Genomic DNA, 22,166 nt, shown 5'->3' with positions numbered 1-22,166 from the left:
AGAGACAGCTCCATCATGGAGTGTAATGATGGGCTAGTGAGGGTTACCAAGCAGGTCTGGCTCATATCCTTCCCTCATAGCTAAGGAGGTTTGCTCTGGCCCTGTGGGCTCTCCCCCGGCCCTTAATTCCCCCCTCCGTGCAGTTTCCTGGAGTGGTTTCTGAGGTGCCTGGCGGTGTTTGTCCCTGCTGCCTCCTGCCACTGACTCTCTCTGTCTTCCTCAGTCCATCGCCAAACCTCCCACCACATCCACCATCCCCTTTCCACCCACCTGCCTCCTGCCCTCAAGTTCCAGAAGAGGCTCTCCCATGCCAGCCGGAGGAAGAGGAGAAAGAGAAAAAAGAAAAAAACCTCGGTGCCCCCCTCGGACATCACTCCCACCATCCAGGAAGTGGAGGAGGAGGAGGGGGACAAGGAGGAGGAAGAGGGGGACGAGGAGGAGGAAGGAGAGTCAGAGGCAGAAGAGGCCCTGGAGAAAGAGGTCTCACCAGAGTCAGAGACAGAGGCTCATGAGAAGAAGGACGCTCCTAAGCCTGAGCCCCCTAGCAAACCAAAGGCAAGGCTGGGGTGGGAGGGGCCGGGAGAGTCTGGCAGGCTCCACCACTGGGTGCTGGGGGTCAATAAGGGGTAGGATCTGGGATGGGCTATGCGCTAGGTGATGAGAGGAGCTGAGATAGTTCACACCCTGGGGAGGAGGGGCTAGGATGGTCCATACCCTGGGTGGCAGAGGGTTAGGTCTAGGATGGCTCACATCTGAGGGGAGCAGTGCGGGGAAGATCTAGGACCATCCTTTCCCTGTGTGGAGGGTCTGGTTCTTGTGCTCAAAGTTGTCTCCTCTCTGCAGTTCACCATTGGGAGTGACGATGAATCCTGCGGTGCCTTGGCCTCTGCATGGTTCCATGTGGAGAAGGAGTGTGGCGTCATGTCACCGATGCCACACCGTGCTGACCTGCTGCAGGAGACGGGCCTGGCCTCTCTTGGCAGGTAGGATGGACTTGACCTGGGGCTGGCTGATCGATCAAAACATAACATCATCACTGATAATGTTTGCAGATAATACAAAAATTGTGGGAGAGGTAAAGAATAAAGAGGACAAATCATTGATGCAGCGCAATCTGGAGACCTTGGTAAGCTGGGTGCAAGCAAACAATATGCACTTTAATGGCTAAATGTTCCTAGACGCATGAATTTACAAAGAGTGAAGGCCATACATGCAGGTCTTTACTCTCTCCTGGGAAGCCATGACTCTGAGAAAGATTTGGGGGTCATGGTGGAGAATCAGCTCAATATGAGCTCCCAGTGTGATGCTGTGGCCAAAAGAGCTAATGGGATCCTGAGATGCACAAACGCAGGAGTCGAGAGGTTATTTTACCTCTGTATTCGGCACTGAGGCGACCCCTGCTGGAACCCTGCACCCAGGTCTGGAGTTCACAGTTCACGAAGGATGTTGATAAATTGGAGAGAGTTCAGAGAAGAGCCACAAGAATGATGAAAGCATTAGAAAACATGCCCAGGCCAGGAGTAGTGTAGACCTGGCCTAGGCTTGTTTTCTAATGCTTTAAAATCCACTTCCTGAGCGACGCAGTTACACCGACCTAATCCCCAGCTTCTCCCACTGACAGAACCCACCTGCGTGAGAGCTGTAGCTAACTCCCCCGATAGGAGAAGCTCTCCCGTCAGCACAATAACGTCTTCATAAGAACATAAGAACGGCCGTACTGGGTCAGACCAAAGGTCCATCCAGCCCAGTATCCTGTCTACCGACAGTGGCCAATGCCAGGTGCCCCAGAGGGAGTGAACCCAACAGGCAATGATCAAGTGATCTCTCTCCTGCCATCCATCTCCATCCTCTGACAAACAGAGGCTAGGGACACCATTCCTACCCATCCTGGCTAATACCCATTAATGGACTTAACCACCATGTATTTATCCAGTTCTCTTTTAAACCCTGTTATAGTCCTAGCCTTCACAACCTCCTCAGGCAAGGAGTTCCACAAGTTGACTGTGCGCTGCATGAAGAAGAACTTCCTTTTATTTGTTTTAAACCTGCTGCCTATTAATTTCATTTGGTGACCCCTAGTTCTTGTATTATGGGAATAAGTAAATAACTTTTCCTTACCCACTTTCTTCATATCACTCATGATTTTATATACCTCTATCATATCCCCCCTTAGTCTCCTCTTTTCCAAGCTGAAGAGTCCTAGCCTCTTTAATCTTTCCTCATATGGGACCCTCTCCAAACCCCTGATCATTTTAGTTGCCCTTTTCTGAACCTTTTCTAATGCCAGTATATCTTTTTTGAGATGAGGAGACCACATCTGTATGCAGTATTCGAGATGTGGGCGTACCATGGATTTATATAAGGGCAATAAGATATTCTCAGACTTATTCTCTATCCCCTTTTTAATGATTCCTAACATCCTGTTTGCTTTTTTGACCGCCTCTGCACACTGTGTGGACGTCTTCAGAGAACTATCCACGATGACTCCAAGATCTTTTTCCTGACTCGTTGTAACTAAATTAGCCCCCATCATATTGTATGTATAGTTGGGGTTATTTTTTCCGATGTGCATTACTTTACATTTAGCCACATTAAATTTCATTTGCCATTTTGTTGCCCAATCACTTAGTTTTGTGAGATCTTTCTGAAGTTCTTCACAATCTGCTTTGGTCTTAACTATCTTGAGCAGTTTAGTATCATCTGCAAACTTTGCCACCTCACTGTTTACCCCTTTCTCCATATCATCTATGAATAAATTGAATAGGATTGGTCCTAGGACTGACCGTTGGGGAATACCACTAGTTACCCCTCTCCATTCTGAAAATGTACCATTAATTCCTACCCTTTGTTCCCTGTCCTTTAACCAGTTCTCAGTTCATGAAAGGACCTTCCCTTTTATCCCATGACAGCTTAATTTACGTAACAGCCTTTGGTGAGGGACCTTGTCAAAGGCTTTCTGGAAATCTAAGTGTACTATGTCCACTGGCTCCCCCTTGTCCACATGTTTGTTGACCCCTTCACTAAAGCACTACAGTGACACGGCTGCACAGGTGCAGCGCTGTGCGTGAAGACAAGCCCTGATAGTCATAGATTCCAAGAGCTCAATCTCTTTTACTTATAAAAGAGAACATTAATATATGACTAGATCACAGTCTATAAATACCCATATGGGGAACAGATCTTTGATAATTGGGTCTTCAGTTTGGCAGAGGAAGGCCTAACATGAGCCAATGGCTGAATGTTGAAGCTAGACAAATTCAGACTGGAAATCGGGTACATTTTTAATGGTGAGCGTATTTAACCGTTGGAACAACTTACCAAGTGTCGTGGAGGATTCTCCATCACTGACCATTTTAATTGAAGACTGGAATTTTTTAAAAAGCTCTGCTCTAGGAATTATTGTGGAACAGGTCTCTGGCCTGGGTTATTCCGGAGGTCAGACTACATGATCCCAAGGGTCCTTCTGGCCTTGGAATCTGTGAATTCTCCTTTGACTCTGACACAAGAGGCAGAGGCTGGGGACATCCTTGCATCCAAGCTCCCCTTCCTTCCACTTCCCCGTCTCTCTCACCATGTGGGTTTGCCTGAGAAGGAGGGAAGGGTGCCAGCATGTGCCCACCCTGGTCCCCGAATCACTCACTCGCTCAGCCAAGTGGGCTACAGGACCCAACTGAGGCAGGGTCTGGATACAGCCTTCCTGGTTCCCAGGTACAGATGGTTGCCCACACACTAGGCTCCCTTACCAGCAGGGGTATCACCTGGGGGGCACCATGCCAGGGAGGGAGGAGCTTGCCCTCCAGCCTGACTTTCTTTTGGGCCTGGTTCCTGACCCACAGGCTGGGACGCAGCGGTGCAGGCCAGGCCAGGGCTTGTGGACACAGAGCAAGACCTGTGAGGCTGTGGGCCCAGGAGGGAGTTCCATCCCTTGTAAGGAAGGGGGGCTTACCATGTAGGGGAGGGAGCAGGAGCAGCAGTCATTGGGCCTCGCTTCTTGAAGGGCTAAGGGTGAGCCCCCAGCTGTAGTTTGGGAGTCCCTGTGACATGTCTGCTCCTCAGAAGCTGCTCAGATAACTGGGTCTGAGGTCAGGGCCGGGGGGACCCTTCAGCCTAGAGGATGATCTCATGAGAAATGACCTTCAAAGAGGAGCTCAGGCTGGGAACAGCCTCTCCCCGTTCCATTCCCCTCCAGTGCTGCCAGCTCTGCTTTGCTGCTACTGCCAGGTTCCCCGTTTGTTTCCTCAGCCTCCCGGGGCCCAGAGAATGTCCGTCTCGGGGATGGGACAGGCGCAAGCCCTGGAGCCAGCTGGTGAGTGGGCAGAGGGTGAGTTATGACCTGAAGGAGCGGGTGTGCATCGGCAGCATGACCACTCTGGAGAGTGCAGTGTACCAGCGCGTCCCCACCGATGAGGCCGAGGCCCAGATGCTGGCGTCTGCTGACCTGGACGACATGAAAAGTGAGGCCCAGCTTTGTGACATTTAAATGTGCCTCTTGTACAAGTGTCATCCACCCTCTGCCCAACCCGTAGGCATCAGGCCTGGGCATTTCTTCCCCCCCGCAGCCCATCCCCTGGGCGTCAGGCCTGGGCATTTCTCCTCCCCACCCACCCCCAGGCCCATCCCCCTGGGCATTCCCCCCCCCCCCCGCAGCCCATCCCCTGGGCGTCAGGCCTGGGCATTTCTCCTCCCCACCCACCCCCAGGCCCATCCCCCTGGGCATTCCTCCCCCCCCGCGGCCCATCCCCTGGGCGTCAGGCCTGGGCATTTCTCCTCCCCACCCCTCGCCAGGCCCCCCTGCCTGGTCATTCCCCCCCCCCGCAGCCCATCCCCTGGGCGTCAGGCCTTGGCATTTCTCCTCCCCACCCACCCCCAGGCCCATCCCCCTGGGCATTCCCCCTCCCCCGCCGCTCATCCCCTGGGCGTCAGGCCTGGGCATTTCTTCTCACCACCCCCAGGCCCATCCCCCCTGGGCATTCCCCCCCCCCCGCAGCCCATCCCCCTGGGCGTCAGGCCTGGGCATTTCCCACCCCCCTCCCCGACCCACTCCCCTCGACATCAGGCCTGGGCCTTTACCCCCAGGCCCATCCTCTTGGGTGTAAGGTCTGAGTAACCCAGCCATACCTTCCCTCCCCACTTTGTTTCATCCCTAAGACTCTGTCATCCCCCTGGGAGCTAAGCCTGGTGGTTGGTCCCCCCCATTCCTTGGATGCAGGGGTCAGGAACCATGTCCCCTGCTGTTTTCCCAGCGCTGTGCTGAATTTTAGTTGAAAAGTTGAACCGAAGTCCTGGCAGTTCATGGTGAGTCGCGACAGACCCCAGGGTCCTTGTAGCAGGGGTGCAGTTTTAGCACCCTTGGCCTGACCCAATTCCGCCTGGGGGAATTGCAGTCTGCCTCCCTAGATGCTGCCAAGAGTTTCCTTTGGTGACAGGATTTTGCTTCACTTCCTGTCTGAACCTGGTGTGCAGGGGTGCTGGGACTAGGGATTATGAGGGTGTGGCAGCACCCCCTGGCTTGACTGTAGTAATAACCAAATATATGGTCGCCACTTTCAGCACCCCTGCTATAAAAATGATCCCAGCTCCCCTGCTGGTGTGTGGTGTCCCTGTGCTATGCCCTCCCCTTCCCCGCACCGCGAGGTGAGGCTGCCTTACAGCGAGGGTGGTGATTCCTGGGGAGCTTGTATCAGTTTGGTGAGTTTGTAAAAAGTTTTGGGGTCTATAGAACCATCCTCATTGTCACACAGGGAGCTGTCCCCTCCTGGTGTGGAATACAGGGGACCTTGGAGAGAGACCCAGGGCCCCAGTTACCAGATGTGCCTCTGACCTGACGGTTTAGACAGTCTCGAGTCTAAACACTTCCTGCAGCTTTGTCTGGAGACCGTTCACTGCATTCGCAGGCAGCACCGTCTCAACAGTCACTTACTGTCCTGGAATAAGAGACCTCAGCTGACACTTCTTCCCCATTAGCCCTCCACCCTTCCCTGCGGCACCCTTCCTGCTATCCCAGCCCCGGGCTTCTCCCTTCCACTCTGCTGATGCTCTTCTATCCTGCCCTGCAGTCCTGGGCTCTCTTTCCCATTCCCACAGCTCCGCTAGTGTCCCTCAATCCCAACCCGTAGCCCCCTGCTGCCCTGCCTCGGACTCCCCCCTTCCACTCTACTTATGCCCTCAGTTCGGACTCACTCACGTAGCTCCAAGCCTTTCCTCACCTCCCACCCCTTGGCTCTGTGCTTCTCTCACCTCCATCCTGTTACCCTCTTGATTTTAGGGCTCCATGCATCCCTTAGTTCCATCCCTCTCCTCTTGACATACTTTCCCAGCTAGCAGTGTCTTTGCTTGCCAGGACAGTGCCAGTATTGCAGCAGCCTTGTGTGAGGAGCTGTCCTCTCTGAGAAAGGGAGAAACCCCTGCTGAAGTGACTCTGAGGGGCTCAAGCCCAGAATCATTGGATAATTGTTGCCCAGCTGGGACCTGTGACTTGTGTTTCCTGTTGTTTAGAGAGGTACCTGGGGCCCTTGGGGTGCAGCATGTGTCCTGGGATCTGCCCCTGTGTGTACGTGAGAGCAGATGGAAGAGACGTCATGGAAATGCATGCTCTGGGCCTGAGGACATGGAGAATTCAATAGGCTGCTTTCCAGGCTGGAGAGGGAGGGAGTGAGTCACCAAAGCGGGGAGAGCGGGAGAGGAGCAGGCAGTGCTACACTTGCACAGGGTCTCTGGCCCTCCAGCAGGAAACTCCTCTGCTGACGAAGAGCCCCTTGGCTCAGGGAGCGAGTGGAGAAAGCCCTGCATTACAGTCTTTCCTGCAGCAAACCTCCCCCAGTGGAACCCTTCTCTCCAGGAGTTCATCAGTCCCTAGGGCTGCTGCCACCAGCATCACATGCCTTCCCCCAGCTGAGGGGGACCCAAACAGTGAGGGCATGGTGGTCTCCATGGTGCTACGAAAATCCTGACAGGTCATCCAGAGCAGAGACCTTGCTGGGCAGCTCGTCTTCTGGAACTCAGATAAACAACACCAAACTCTGGTCTTGCAAGTGTGGTGCATAGCTCATGAGCCTTGACCCCTGAGCTTGCCAAGGACACAATGACGGCCATTCATGATGGAGACGAGGCAGGAGGGGGTGACAGCCCAGAGTTGGGGATAGGCAGCTGCATCCACAACACAGTCGGCTATGAAGACTTGGAGGAGTTTGCCCTCAGTTTTGAAGATTATGATTTATGGGAGGCCATCAGAAACCAGCTGGGTTACCCTGGTGGGGATCCCGTCTGTAAGTACCTGACCTGCACTCCTGCACTGCAGTGAAGGGCTCAGAGCCCTGACTGAGCTCTCTCTCTCACTCACTCACACATGCAGAGTGCTGTCTGTCCATTGCTCTGTGTCTCAGAATAGGTGCCCCTGAGTTAGAGTTTGTGGCACACAGTTCCCACTGTTTCCGCAATGTGCCCCTGTGTCTGAGCACTTGGAAGACGCTGCCCACTGTCTGTGTTGTGTCTCAGGTGTTTGTGTAGGACCAATCACTGTGGTGTTGAGGCATTTCTCTGTTGTTGTCTTACCTGAGCAATCCTGGATGCAAATCCAGAGTGGTCTGCCCCACAGCCAGGGAAGATGCAGCTCTGGACTGGAACTTATTGTGGAAACGACATTTTGTCATTTGTCTTTGGCACCAAGCTGGTGTAGCCTGGTGGTCTGAGGATATGCAAAGCCTAGGGCAGAGTCTCAGGCTGTTGCTGTTTGCAGGAATTTGAGCTGGGGTCTGGGATCTGGCTGCACTATCAGCTGGTATCAAGTTCTCAGCTCTGCAGTGTGGACTAAAGATAGTGAGGAAGGATTTAATAGTATGTGTGGCCCTGGGTGTGAAACCTGCTGCTGGGCAGCTGGGCAAGGTCCAGTGAGTGGAGAAAGAAGAAAGATGAGAAGAGGCATGAAAGAGAGGAGTGTGTGCGTGTGGGAGAGAGAGAGGGAGAGAGAGAGAATATGCTGGGAGCAGTTTCTTTCTCCTCTCCTTTTGTCATCACCTTATCCATCCACCCACCTGGTCTTGGAGGCCCTCCCAGCGATTATATAGAAATCAGAGAGCCCAGCTCTGGGTCCTGTTGCCCGTCTCTTCCCAGGGCAGGGTAGGCTGCATGGGTGTTGGTATGTGGGTTTTGTTAGGAGGTGGCGGCGAAAGCAGCAGTAAAGAGGTGGCTTTACACTTCAGCCTGAAGCCAGCAGTATTAGTACGTGTGTTTTATTGTGGTAACTGCCCAAAGGCCCCCCTCTTGTCCTGGGTGCTGTCCCAGGCCCAAGGAGCTCACAAGAGGCAAGATGGGCTTGTGGTTAAAGCCCTGGGCTCGGATTCGGTAGCTTGGGATTCAGTTTCTGGCTCTGCTGCAGACTCTTGGTGTGAGCCTGGGAAAGTTGCCCCATCCCCATGTGTAAAACGGCGATAACCCTTCCTTCCTCTCGCCCTCTGTCCGTCTCATCTCTTTGGAGCGGACATACTGGGGGGCAGGCACTGCCTTGCTATGGTCTGTGCAGCACCTAATGTGCTGGGGTCTTGCCCTTGGCTGATGCCTTGAGCTGCTGCTGTAAAACTGTTGCTAATAAAGAAGGTGATGAGAATGGAAAGCAAGGTGCTTGGTGAGTTGTCAAGCCCACTTTTTGTTACTTCCATTCTTTGAAATGTGATGATTTACACTTGCCTCCGGCATTCCCTGGGTTTGTGTGTTTGGTCTTCCCCCACCTTCTTTGGTGGTTTATTTTTACCAGCAGCGGTTTCTGAGTTGGACTGACTCAGTGCTCAGTCTCTTTGAAAGCTTATCTTAAGGGTGTGGAGGAAGCAAAGATGGGTTTCTTTATCTTCACTGTGGCATCGGTAAATCCCACTCAGCAGATCTGTTCTTGGTAATGCACTGCATGGTCAAGCTAGGTGATCTCAGTCCAGTCACAGATTGGGGTGCTCCTGTCAGGAGTTTTTAGTTACTTTGCAGATGCCATTCCTCAGGTTTCGCTGGAGCTGTTCTTTCAGGGAAGAGGAGAAGAGTCTTTTTCGCTTGAGTTTCAGCCAGCAACATGCACTTAGATTCGTAGATTCCAAGGCCAGACCATTGTGATCATCTAGTCTGACCTCCTGCATAACACAGGCCAGAGGCCTGCCCCACAATAGTTTCTTTTGAACTAGAACATATTTTTTTTTAAATCCAATCTTGATTTAAAAATAGTCAGTGATGGAGAATTGACCACGATGCTGGGAAAATTGTTCCAGGGGTTAATTATTCTCACAGCTAAAAATATACACCTTATTTCCTGTCTGAATTTGTCTAGCTGCTTCTTCTAGCCGTTAGATCCTGGCAGATCTTTCTCTGCTAAATTGAAGAGCCCATTATCAAATATTTGTTCCCCGTCTAGGTGCTTATTGGCTATTATCAAGTCACTCCTTAACTCTCTCTTTGTTAAGCTAAATATATTGAGCTCCTTGTGTCTGTCACTATAAGGCAAGTTTTCCAATCCTTTATTCATTCTCGAGGTTCTTCTCTGAACCGTCTCCAATATATCAATATCCTCCTTGAACTGTGGACACCAGACCTGGGTACAGTATTTCCACAGTGGCCACACCAGTGCCAAATACAGAGGTAAAATAACCTCTCTGCTCCTACTTGTAATGCTTGGATCCATAAGCAGGGGAATTTCATTAGCGCTTTTGGCCACAGTGTCACACTGATGGATCATGTTCTGCAGATTATCCACCATGACCCACATGCCTTTTTCAGAGTCTCTGCTTGCCAGGATAAAGTTCCCCACTTCCTGTAAGTGTGGCCTGCAGTCTTTGTTCCTAGATAGATACACTTACATTTAGCCATATTAAAACAAGTATTGTTTGCTTGCACCCCACTCACCAAGTGCACCAGATCGCTCTGTATCGCTGACCTGTCCTCTGCATTATCTACCCTTCCCCAGTCTTTGTGTCAGCTGCAAACTAAGGTTCTTGAGGTGCTAGGGAGCTTTGGGCCATGGCTTGACTGTCCGGCACAGGTGCTGCATGGCTGGTGAAGGCCGGGGGGAACCTGCTGAGTCTCTTAGTGGAGGAGACTCTCGATGACTTCCTTTGGGAGGGACATGTACCAATCATTAGACCTTTGATCAATAAACTGTGTTTGGAAATTGAACATGAGAATGGCCATACTGGGTCAAACCAATGGTCCATCTAGCCCAGTATCCTGTCTTCTGACAGTGGACAATGCCAGGTACTTCAGAGGGAATGAACAGAACAGGCAATCATCAAGTGATCCAGCCCCTCTCCCCATTCCCAGCTTCTGTCTCACCAGTTATCATCCTGTCTCACACTTCACTCCTGGCACAATCACAAAAAGGTAGTGATAAGGCAACTACCGCAGTCTCTGGTGTCCTTAGATGTTTGGCTTTAGGCCAGGGTGGGGCAGACGACTATGCTGAGTGTGTTAGGGCTTGTCTACACAGAACGCAGTGCTCAGCAAGCCGGGATGAAAGCCTACAGGGCACTAGCAAGCCACACATTAACTGGCCACGTGGGCCTTGTTACTGCACACTAAAGTTCCATAGGTTGTAACAGCAGGACGTCAGTGCACTAGAGCAGTGGTTCTCAACCAGGGGTCCGGGGTCCCCTGGGGGGCCACGAGCAAGTTTCATGGGGTCCGCCAAGCAGGGCCAGTGTTAGGCTTGCTGGGGCCCAGGGCAGAAAGCCGAAGTCCCACTGCATGGGGGTGAAGTGTTGGGGTCCTGAGCCCCACCATGTGGGGCTGAAGCAGAAGCCTGAGCAACTTGGCTTCACAGTGCCCCGGGCAACTGCCTTGCTTGCTACCCCTTAACGCCAGCCATTGCTTTTAGATGCAGAAAACCAGTTACTGTGGCACAGGAGGCCGTGGAATTTTTATAGCATGTTGGGGGGGCGCTCAGAAGGAAAAAGGTTGAGAGCCCCTGCACTAGAGAACTTTTAGTGTGTGGTTGCAGGGCCACACAGTGACTTAGAGCACAGCAGGCTTGTCACACATTAGGCCTCTGTTTACACAAGCCTTAGCCAATAGATCAAGGGCCAGATTTACAACAGTGACCTCTGATTTTAGGTGCTGAACTTCAGATACCTTGAGCTTGATCTGTGGATGGGCAGAGCACCCAGAACTCCAACTGAAGCCATTGGGAGCCTTTCTGAAAAACTGGGCCTGAGGTGCCTCAGGCTGGGTTCCTTACTGAGATACCCAAACCCGTGGCTGGTTTTGGAGGATGTAGGCCCATCTTTCCATGCTGAGTCCTTTAGCTTTGTCAGCTACCTTCCATCATGGTGACCAAGGGATCCACCGCTCCTAGCAGAGGTAGTGAGAGGTTCCAATGCTTTCTTCCAAAGAGATCCCCGCAGGCAGTATTTATAGGGAATTGCTCACCTGCCCTGAGTGCCCTCATGCAGAGCCTGCCAAGCTCCATCGTCTGCCCCTTCGTATTTACCGACTACAAGAGGCCACTAGAGGAGCTAGTGAGAGGCTTGGCCTCTTCAGTTTCACAGGCAGGGCCTTGCCATGGCTTCCCAGGCTCCTAGCACCTCGAGGGAACGTTACCTGGGGCTGTTCCTCAGGAGACCAGTGCAGAATGCTGCCCCTGCTATTGGATTGGGGTTTCCCATTGGGAGATTCACTGTGTGACCTCAGGCTTGTTGGGCCCCTGTTGCCACCTGTAGCATGGGGATAAATAACGTTTCCCTACGTCACGGGTGTGTTGTGAGACTAAATGACGCTCATATTCTCCAAGGATGGAGGCGTAGAAATGTATACATCAACAAGTCAGTTTGGTATGTGCCTAGTGAATATAGTGTTAAAAGGTGTATTCACATCTTGTGCCCTCACTTTATACAGATCACACACGCTCAGTGCACTCACACACCAGCCACACGCTTCTTTTCACATGCATTCGCATCACATCCACATTCATGCACAAAGACACACACCATACAACTAGTGAAATCCGCGTGCATGCACATGACTGCAGAGAGAACACGCGGCCCCTGTGCAGTGCAGCTCCCAGAACACCACCAGCAGCTCGCTGGCGTCGATGGGCAGTTATTGGCTCCCACTGATATTCCAGTAATGGAATATGGAGGAGTCCAACTGTCAGCAGGACTCACATCAGCCGCGCAGCCAATGGGGAAAATCCCCACAGGCTCAGTATGGATCTATTTTATCTTTAACGTAGTGACCCAGATTCCCGAGGAGCGAGGCTGTGGTGTGGCTGTCCTGCAGGGGCGGCTCTACGTTTTTGGCCGCCCCAAGCAGTCATGCCCGGGAGGCGCCCCGGAGCCGCAGGAGCAGCGGACCTCCCGCGGGCATGACTGCGGAGGGTCCGCTGGTCGCGCGGCTCGGCTGGACCTCCCGCAGCTGCGGACGGTTCGCAGGTCCGGCGGCTCCGCTTGAGCTGCCGCAGTCATGCCTGCGGGAGGTGCAGCCGAGCCGCGGGACCAGCGAACCGTCCGCAGTCATGCCTGCGGGAGGTGCAGCCGAGCTGCGGTACCAGCGAACCGTCCGCAGTCATGCCTGCGGGAGGTCCACTGGAGCCGCGGGACGAGCGCCCCCTCCGCAGTCATGCCTGCGGCAGGTCCGGTCGTCCCGGGGCTCCGGTGGACCTCCCGCAGGCATGACTGCGGCAGGTCCGCCGGCCCAATCTGCCGCCCCCCCGGGAAAGGGCCGCCCCACGCGCCTGCTTGGCGCGCTGGGGTCTAGAGCCGGCCCTGCTGTCCTGGCACTGGAGACCTCCTTCCCGTGACTGGAAGGGGGCCCACATTCCCGTGGGTACAGGGGCATAGTGCTGCAAACCGTTCTGAGGTGCTGCAGCACCAGTGGGGAAATTGCTTTGCTTTGAAATCTGGTGCTTTTCACATTCTGAAGGTCAAAGTTCTTGAGGCCCAGCTGACAGAGGACAGCACACAGATGCTGCCCTTCATCCCAGGCAAGGCAGGGCTGTCCCGAGAGACTTGGGGGCCCCAGGCAAGATGACTCTCCTTCCCTGATGAACCTCTCAGGGGGAACAGACCTTGGCTTCCCCTGCAGGCAGGCCTGGGGAGGCTCCACAGACCCCCACATAATGGGAAACAGTGGACTGGGGGGCTCCCTGACTAGCCTAATCCACCTTTCGCTGCGGCTCATCACCCTGTAACAAAGCCCAGAATTCATTGCTCCCTTTCATCTGCGTTCTCCAAGGAAGCTTCAGCTTCTCTGCCTCGGCTTGGGCAATGGCAGGGGAGCCTCACCCATCCACAGCACACTATTGTCACAGTACCAATGCAGTCAGAAGGACAGTCACTGTTCAGGCCTGTTGCATGGGGGTTTATGTCTGCTGTTCCTTTTCTCTGGTATTGCTAATGCCGCCAGCACTGCAGGAGCCAGGTCTATAGATGTAACAGCTAGCGCTGACAGCGTGCAGTGGTCAACCTGTAATGCAGCTTTGCTTTTCCCGTGTCTTTGAGTCAGCCAGCTGGACGCTGCAACTCAGAACTGGAAGTGACCCTGAAAGCTGCATGACTGATCCCTTGGAAGTCAGGGATTGCTAGAGTTAATTGTGCAGTCTTCATTCTGGCTCCTTGTGTGTGTTGCATTATTACACTGCAGCCTTTCACAGCATGTCATCCAGTGTTTTCTGCAGCCATAGATACTTCCACGTATCACTGGCAATGGCTGAGGAATCCCTCTCCTCCATGCTACATGGCTGAGTTAGCCACAGTCACACGTAGCATGGCCTTCCTGCATGTGGAGCATTGATGGAAACGGCCTTAGAAAACGAACCCCACGCCCCAAGCCCTGCAAGGACATGCAATCTGATCTTCAGACTCTCCCAGCAGAGCCTAATCAGCCTAATTCTCACCATGTTACAGCAAAAACCCCAGAGTCTCAGCCAGGAGAGCCCCTTTCCTGGGTGAGGTTTGTTTCTTGCTCACAAAGAGCAGAGGAACATTAAAATGGAGCACAAAAATACTCTCCCACTGAGGGCTTCTTACCCAGCCCTAGGCATCATCTCCCTGTGAGGCTGTTCTTGGAGCCACTGTTAGTGCCTGGCAGTCCCTGGGCATTCAAAGGCACGTCTCACTCGGGGCCATTTCCCTGTCAGATTGTAGCATTGCACTCCCCCATGCTGTGGTGCTGGACTTGGCCCGGAAGGGTCCAGGACATTGCTACTCCTGGGAAGTGCATGTGGAATTTCATCACACACCATTTTACTTGCCCTTATAGTGACAAATTCATGCTAAGGCAGAGTGCAGCTTGGAAAGCGGCGTCCCAACGGGTGATTGTTCTCAAATGTTAGAAACAGCCACATATTGGGAGCTACAAGAACTTGACTTGCTGGAGCGTGAACGCTCCAGCTGAAGTGGGAATGCTAGTAGGAGCTGCTGAGAGACCTGTGTGGCTGCCTGCCTGCCAGCACATTTCCACTAAACAGACCATCCATCTTTCCTTGCTTGCTTTGTCTCCAGGCCACCGCTTTGAAGATAACCCTGGTGTGAGGCGGCATCTGGTGAAGAAACCATCTAGGAGCCAGAGCACCAGAACCAGCAGGAAGATGGTGTCAACCCCGTCTGTCAAGAAGAAGAAGAAGAAAAAAAAGCTGGACAGGAGGCCCCATGAGGTATACAAGCCACACTCTCTCCAGGTGGCCACAGATCACGTCAGGCCCCCAAAAACAGGAGGTGGGCTTAGAAATAACAAGACTTTAAACATAGTAAATGTGGCGTTGTGATTGTTTGCTTTCTGCCTTCTCGTCTTAGGGTTCAGATTTTCAATCTTTCTCCACAGCCAGGATGGCTAGAAACTTACTTTTTAACATGAAAGCAGAGATTCTTACAAAAATCATATCCCTGCAGAAGGTCCGGTTTTAAGAAACACATCAAATATCCTGATAATTGCAATAAAATCAGAGGAGTTGACAGCACAGTAATGGCACCACCTTGCTGAGAGCAGTGACGGGGTGGGAGTCTCTTGGGCAGGGGGGAATCTGATTGGTGAGAGAGGCAAAATCTTCGCACTAGAGACAATGAGAGCTGCAGCGTAGAACCATTCACATCCCTCCAGGGTCACTGTGTGCTCTGGAGTGGCATATGTGAAAGAATGGGTGCGCTAAGCTCTGGTGTTGTGCATTGCTGGGGACTCCTGCCAGCGGTCCCTGGGATATTTGTTCTAGCCGCTTCTGGTCACCAAACCTTTCGTACGTTAAAGAGCGAGAGAGGACACCATTGCTCCCCCATTCCCTTAGGTGGCCTGCGCCTGGGCCAGTTAGCAGAGCCCTTTGGCCCAGCGTTTTCTGCTCAGCTGGTGGAGTGAGGTGAGGACAAGGTGATATCGCTTGTGGAGCCGGTATTGCGGAGGAGGCTCCCTGCTGCTGTCGAGTTAAATGTTTTTGCTTTAACCCCGGGCGGCAGGTGTTTGTGGAGCTGAATGAGCTGGTCATAGATAAGAACCAGGAGATGCACTGGAAGGAGACAGCGCGCTGGATCAAGTTTGAGGAGGATGTGGAGGAGGACACGGCACGGTGGGGGAAGCCTCACGTAGCCTCACTATCCTTTCGCAGCCTGCTGGAGCTCAGGAAGACCATTGCTCACGGTGAGTTTCAGCAGCCTTTGCATGACCGATGGGCTCCTGCAGACAGAGGACAGGAGAACTGCCCAGGTGAATTTGGGCCTCAACATGGGGGAGACGTTTGTAGGGCAGTTGCTATTTGTGGGTTCTGTGTCCTTAATAGACTCTTCAACAGTGTCTCAACCCAGGTTCTTTTAAGGAAAGCTAAGGAAGTGAGAGGGGCTCCTATGGCCTGTGTGACCAGGCTCTGGCATGGGAGTCAGGGTTCCCTCTCGGGTGTGCCAGGCCCCATGTCCTATCAGACCCAACTGCTGACTCCAAGCACTGGCTGGAACATGCCCCCTATGTCAGGGCCTGCACATCGGGCCAATAAAGAGGCCAACGGGGGTTTGTGTTTTAAAGTTTGTCTTTTCCATAAGAAATTCAGGTCCTCTCTAGGCAGGAGACTGTGCAAGCTAGATGGGAACTCATGAAACAGGACACCATTGCCAAGAGCTGTGCGGTTGTGAGCTGCTGGTCGGAGGTGTTTTGTTGAAATGAGTCACATTGTCTAAAGCCCGGAATGGCCTGGGAGCCTCCTCCCAGGGCGACACCTCTTCCCCTGGTCCACACACTCACAGCGGCGCCCGAGCCAGGGCCCCCTCAGTAGGAAAGAGCGGGGGCTGCTGGCAGGTCATTCTCTGGGTGGAACTATTGACTTTGGAACTCACTCCCCCTGGTCTGGAACAGTCTGAGTCTGCTGGCAGCCCCTGTGTGAGCAAGCATTTGGGCAGGGGGGTTATTGGAGCAATGGGGCTGGGAGATTGGTGTGTGCCATATTGGCTGCCTGGAGCTCAGTGCGTTTGTGTTGGGGCAAGGGTGACAAATGTGCTGCTTTTTTAGCACTGACATGATTTTGTATTGTACGTTGTAATGAAAGGTACCCAGAGCCCAAATGTAACAGGATGGCACCTTATCCTGCCCGAAAGGGGGTAGGCAGCAGGGTGAGGCAAGCCTCTGCCTCTACACAGAGAGGACTGGGGAAATGGGCTGAACAATCCTGAGGGAGGAGCCCTAGGACCAGCCTTGCCGACGGAGAAGGTCTGAGCTGAATTTATTTCTGTGCTCTGGGAAGAGGAAGACTTTGCGCTGTTCCTAGCATCCAGACTATGTGGGAGAGCAAGTTGGAGAGGCTCTGCCCACCCAGGAGAGGCGTTCTTTAGGTGTATTGGATTTAAATGCTCTGTACAAGAGCATCTCCAAAGAAACATGCACCTGTTAGAACCCCCCCACAGTACCAGGACCCTGGAGGTCACTCTGGGAGACACATGTCAGGGTATTCAGAAAAAGCCCCAAAACAAACTAAAATGTTACTGCATGAACGTGAGTCTGAACATGTCTGAAATGATACAGGCCTGTGCCTCAGAATAACACGAGGGGAGCCTGTAAAAGCCTGGCAATAAAACGCTTCTCAGGTTTTCTAGGCCTGAAAGAAACCACTAGCAACATAGCCTCCCGATACACTGTTTCTAAAACTATTCAGTGCTGTGAGCCAGCTGCAGTGCTGCAGACAAACCCTCTGCACATGGGCACTTCACCCCCAACAGCTGCCAAGCAGGACCTGCCAGTTCCCCCTACGCTTTGACACCCACAACAGAACACTCCTGCTGCCACCTCAGCCAGTGCAGCACACGGCCCCTTCGCCCCTGTAACAGAGCGCAGCTGGCCCTCCTGGCTCCTGCCTCTGCAAGGCTCAGATAAAGTCACTCTGAGACCCTCTGGTTCTGAAACTACTGGTGCTTTTATTTACAAGTTTGTGGTCCCACCAGCTTCTCACCATACAGCTTATGCAGCGCTGGGTTCCTTGTGTCTGAACCCAGGGCGGGAGAGCTTTCTCTCTGCCTGCACTCCCTCACTCTCCTCCATCCCACCACCCCGCTGCCTTCATCCCAACCTCTTATATATCCCTGGGCTAATTGGGCTGGCAGCTGGCTCTCATTCCCCGACTACGGCAGGCTCTTTCCAGCCAGCTTGACTTTATTCACCCAGATGGGGCTGGCATGGCAGGGCAGATTCTGCAGTCCTTCTAATCAGCACCTTGTCACAGGCCCCCACCACAAAGCACAAGCGGGTCAGCAGCTAACCCCAAATGCAAGCAAGGCCCATTCCTCCAGCCTGGGTCCCCAACGGCCGCAGCCCCGACTCTGGGGGCAGGGCAGTTTGCTCTCTCGGCAAAGCAAACAATGCTCAAGCTGCTAGACTTTGCCAGGAAACCCCAATCTCGGAGTGACTGGGACACACAAACCCAAACCAGTGACAGATGGGTCTGGGCATAACTACACCGACTCTCCCCTGATACAGACTCTCTGTGCAGAGGGAAACCAGGAGACACAATGCCCTGACCAAGCCCAGAGAGGGCAACTGGGCAGCCAGCAGGGCAGAGGAGAGACAGGGACAGACACCCACATTGACTCCTGGGCCCAGACAAAGGGAAAGAGCTTTCCTTAATTTGCTGGGGATGGTCCCAGACTTCATAACACCAAGTGATGAGGAAGCTGTGTCCAGCCCTGGGCGATGGAGAGAGATGCAGAGATGGCCTTGCACAGCCACCACCTGAGTCAGGAACAGAGGCTGACTACGGTTAAGGTTTTGTCACAGTTATTTTTAGTAAAGGTCCCGGGCAGGTCATGGGCAATAAACAAAAATTCACAGAAGCCCGTGACCTGGCTGTGACTTTTACTAAAAATAATGGGGGGGGGACTGGCTGGGGGAGGGGGGACTAACAGCTCCAGTCCCTGCTACCCACGGCGGCTCGGAGCTGTGGGGACGGGGCTGAAGCTGAAGCAGAAAATGTCTCAGAGGTCTCTCAAAGTCACGGAATCCGTGTGACACAATCTTATCCTTAGTAATGACAGAGGATCATAGGAGCAAACCCTGAAGGCTGCATGAAGCCCCATCTGTGCAAAGGCCTGAGGGGTCTGTGTGACACGCTGGCAGCTCCTGTATAGCTCGTCCGCCAGCGAGTTGCAATTGAATGGAAGCGTGTGGATGAGTGTGAGGGAGGAGTGACTGATGGATGAGGGGGTGAGTGGCCCAGGTGGATGAGAGTGTTAGGGTGTCTGGTGCCTGGGCATGAGTGTGAGGGGTGACCGGAGTGAGTGTGTTATGAGTTATGGGGGTATGTGAGGTGAGCCATGTGCATGTATGAATGTAATATGGGCAGCCGCCTTCTGAGTGTCCCCTGGTGGCCAGAGGTGGCTCTGGAGCACCCTGCCTCTGCTTCCCCCCATTCTGTAGGCCCCTTTCAGTATTCATTCAGCTCACAGGTAGTTCAGACAACCCCCTCCTGGGGTCCAGTCCCCTCAGCCGCATGCTGACCTCTAGTCCCCAACTCCAGTTCAGTCTCTGTTTCCCGAGAATCCAGAATAACACAAAGTCTCACAAAAACAGAACACGAACTGACAATCTTCATCCCAGCCCCACCTCTCTGAGGACCATCCTTCTGCTTCCCAGCACCTCCTGCCTGGAGTTTGGCCTTCTCCACAAGCCTTTGCAGTCTCTCCCAGGCCTCCCTGCCTGGAGAGTTTCCTCACTCTCCTGCTCCTTGAGCTTTCCCCCTGCTGACTCAGGGTCCTTCAGGGTCTACAGACATAACCGCAGTTTCTTGGGCTTCCTTCTCCCTTGTACTGGAGTCATCGGACTCCTCTCCGGGGGATCATCCGGTAGTCAGGGCTGGCTTAGTCCAGCCCATGGGGCAAGCCATCCCGTTACAAGGAGTTTGAGGGGTCAGTAGAGTGTGTACGTGTATGAACATAGGTGTGGGGGTGAGCAGTGCACACGTGTGAGTGCGAGGGGAGAGTGGTGTGTTTGTGGGTGAGGGCTCTGTGGTGCACATCTAGCTAGCTCCGGTAACAACAGCAGCAAAGCCATGGGCACACTGGCTAGCCGTTTGCATATGTAACCAGGTGTACACATCCTGCACTGCCATTGCTTCGCTGCAATTGTTCTTCAGGCTAGGTAGCTCAAGCTAGCCTGGGTATGTCTGCAGTGCTGCAGTCTGCCCTCTGACTGCAGTGCAGACAAACCCTGAGCGTGCGATGTGGGTGAACGGTGGTGAGGGGCAGAGGCACATGTGGGGGGTGGGGGAGTGTGAGAAAGTGGCTGATGCCGGCGTGTGTTTGACTGGCCGTGGGGGAAGTCCCACGCCCCTGGGCCTCGCTGAGCCCTGCCTAAAGGCAGTGCTGGTGCTTGCTCTCTCTCAGCTGGCAACACCAGTATCTGGGCGGGGGCTGGGGGGATGCTGGAGGTGGGCACCGTGACCAGCTGTCTCCCCCTCCCTCGCCCAGGTGCTGTGCTGCTGGACCTGGAGCAAACCACCCTTCCTGGCATCGCTCACCTCGTGGTGGAGACCATGATTATCTCCGACCAGATCAAAGGGGAGGACAGAGCCAACGTGCTGCGTGCCCTTCTGCTCAAGCACAGGTAGGCGGTCTGGAGCTGGGGACTGCGTGAGGGGGCAGCGGGGGTGAGGAGGGGATGCAAGAGTGATGGAGAGACTTGGAGTGCAGAGATGGAAGCAGGACCAGAGGTGAGAGGCTCAGGGAGCTGGGGCAGTAGAGGGAACAGAAAGGGAAGGGGTGGAGTACGCAGCCTGAATTCAGAATAGGGCCTGGCCCTGATGGCAGGCGATGAAGTGGAGGAACCAGAGCCTCTGAGGGAATGATGGAGGGGAAGGCAGGGCGTGTTCATTAGAGCAGGGCCATGCTGAGGGGGAGAGGGACTGGGGGTGTCATAGCCTGGGGCAGAGGGAGCAGGGCCACGGTGTGGGGTGGGGGAATTGGGAGGGGAGCAGAGCCTTGGGGGCGGCAATGGAAGAGCTAGCGAAGGGCCCTTGGGACGGGACTCCTGAGACGTTGCCAGGGGGAGGCGAATAGAGGGAAGGGAGGTGGGAGAGTGAACAGAGACAAGGCCTGTGGCCGGTGGTGAGGAAATGGCCCCTGAGGGAAAGCCAGGTGGGGACTGTGGAGCCAAGATGATGATGAGTTATAAGGGCTCTAGCGGGGCAGTGAGAAGGGGTGTGGGGTGGAGCGAGCAGAGAGGAGCATCCCAAAGTGATAGGAGCCGATCAGAGATCAGTTGCTTTATTCTTGGTTCTTGCAAAGAGAGCGTAGGGCACAGGTGACCTGCCCTGCCCTGCCCCAGCCAAGTGCCATAAACCCGTCTCCTGCATTCAGAGGGAGTTCAGTCCCTGTGTTCATTTGGATCCGGGTTGCTGTCTCCCAACACCACCTGCTCTCCCAGTGGGCCTGGGCCCTATCTAGACTAGAGGAATCTCTGAGTGGGGAATTCACATGTCTCCTGCCCAGCCACAGCTGGTTTGTGGGGATGAGTTATTCATGCCTACTCAGTATTGGGCTTCCCAGACTGCAAGCGCCAGCTGAATGCAGCCCATGAAACTCCTGCTGGAGTGTCCCAGCATCCTGCTTTTGAAAGGAAGCCGGAGGGCAGTGACTGTCCCATTGACTCCCACTAGCACTTTTGAAAGCTGCTGGTGTCCTTTCCAGCCACCCCAATGATGAGAAGGAGGGGTTCTTCCCCCGAAACCACTCCAGCTCCAGTATGAATTCGATAGCGGGGAACCACCATCACAACCACAACCACACGGCCGACACGTGCGTGCCCCTGATGGGTGAGGAGCGCATCGAGATGCTGGACCCCAGAGCCCAGGACTTGGAGTGCAAAGAGGTGAGGGAAGGGGGACTTGCAAGTTATTGCTTTGCCCTTGCCCTACCTCCCCCAGCCCTGCCATTGAGCTTTTTGGGGCAGGGACCGGGGGGTGACACCCAGCACCCTTTGGGGGCTAGATACTCACCACTGAAAAAAGCAGGTGCCTAGAGTGAGGCTTTAAATCAATCAATAACTATATGGAGATATACCAATCTCCTAGAACTGGAAGGTCATTGAGTCCAGCCCCCTGCCTTCACTAGCAGGACCAATTTTTGCCCCAGATCTCTAAGTGGCCCCCTCAAGGATTGAACTCACAACCCTGGGTTTAACAGGCCAATGCTCAAACCACTGAGCTATCCCTCCCCCCATATGTCATCTCCTGTCTTAGATTGTGAGCTCCATGGGGCACGGACCTTCCCTTTGTGCCAGGCACTGTACACATACATAACAAAGGGGCCCAGGTCCATGCCTGGGACTCCTAGACATGGCTGCAGTACAAAAATATACTACTCAGCCCCTGCCCTTCCCAGCACCTTCTGCCCACAGATTTTAAAGTGTTTTACAAACATTTTGAGTTAACCCCTCCAGGTCTAAGTGTAAATGCTGACATGCTGCGCAGTGTGCGGGATTGGGCCCAGGTGTAAATGGTGAGGGGGGGCACTCGGGCGCAGGTGAAATGGTGGCACAGAGAGAGTTGAGCCTGGATGTAGATGGTGAGGGGCAGCTGGGGGAGTCAGGCCCAATGCACATGGTGAAACGCGGGGCAGGGGATCAGGCCCAAGAGTAAATGGCAACACATGAAGGGGTGGGGAATTAGATCCAGGTGTAAATGGCGACATGCAGTGTGTAGGGGGGGGATCAGGCTCAGGTGTAAATAGCGACATGCAGCATGAGTG

The 22,166-nt window shown here is 53.8% G+C and overlaps 1 protein-coding gene across 1 annotated transcript in view; it reads left to right on the top strand.

The window, feature by feature from the left end:
* Positions 1 to 22,166, top strand: part of SLC4A3 (solute carrier family 4 member 3) — an 86,048-nt gene that overhangs the window by 13,885 nt on the left and 49,997 nt on the right. Inside the window, exons 4-10 of the mRNA XM_044978494.1 lie at positions 224 to 555; positions 844 to 983; positions 4,243 to 4,454; positions 14,466 to 14,617; positions 15,408 to 15,588; positions 19,890 to 20,025; positions 21,108 to 21,288. Of these exons, the coding sequence (XP_044834429.1) occupies positions 224 to 555; positions 844 to 983; positions 4,243 to 4,454; positions 14,466 to 14,617; positions 15,408 to 15,588; positions 19,890 to 20,025; positions 21,108 to 21,288 (1,334 nt within the window). The remainder of the gene's footprint in view (positions 1 to 223; positions 556 to 843; positions 984 to 4,242; positions 4,455 to 14,465; positions 14,618 to 15,407; positions 15,589 to 19,889; positions 20,026 to 21,107; positions 21,289 to 22,166) is intronic.

This window comes from Mauremys mutica, chromosome 10, assembly GCF_020497125.1.
Source record: "Mauremys mutica isolate MM-2020 ecotype Southern chromosome 10, ASM2049712v1, whole genome shotgun sequence".
Classification (NCBI taxonomy): domain Eukaryota; kingdom Metazoa; phylum Chordata; order Testudines; family Geoemydidae; genus Mauremys; species Mauremys mutica.
The sequence above is the reverse complement of the archived record's forward strand: the minus strand, read 5'-3'. Positions and strand labels throughout refer to the sequence as shown.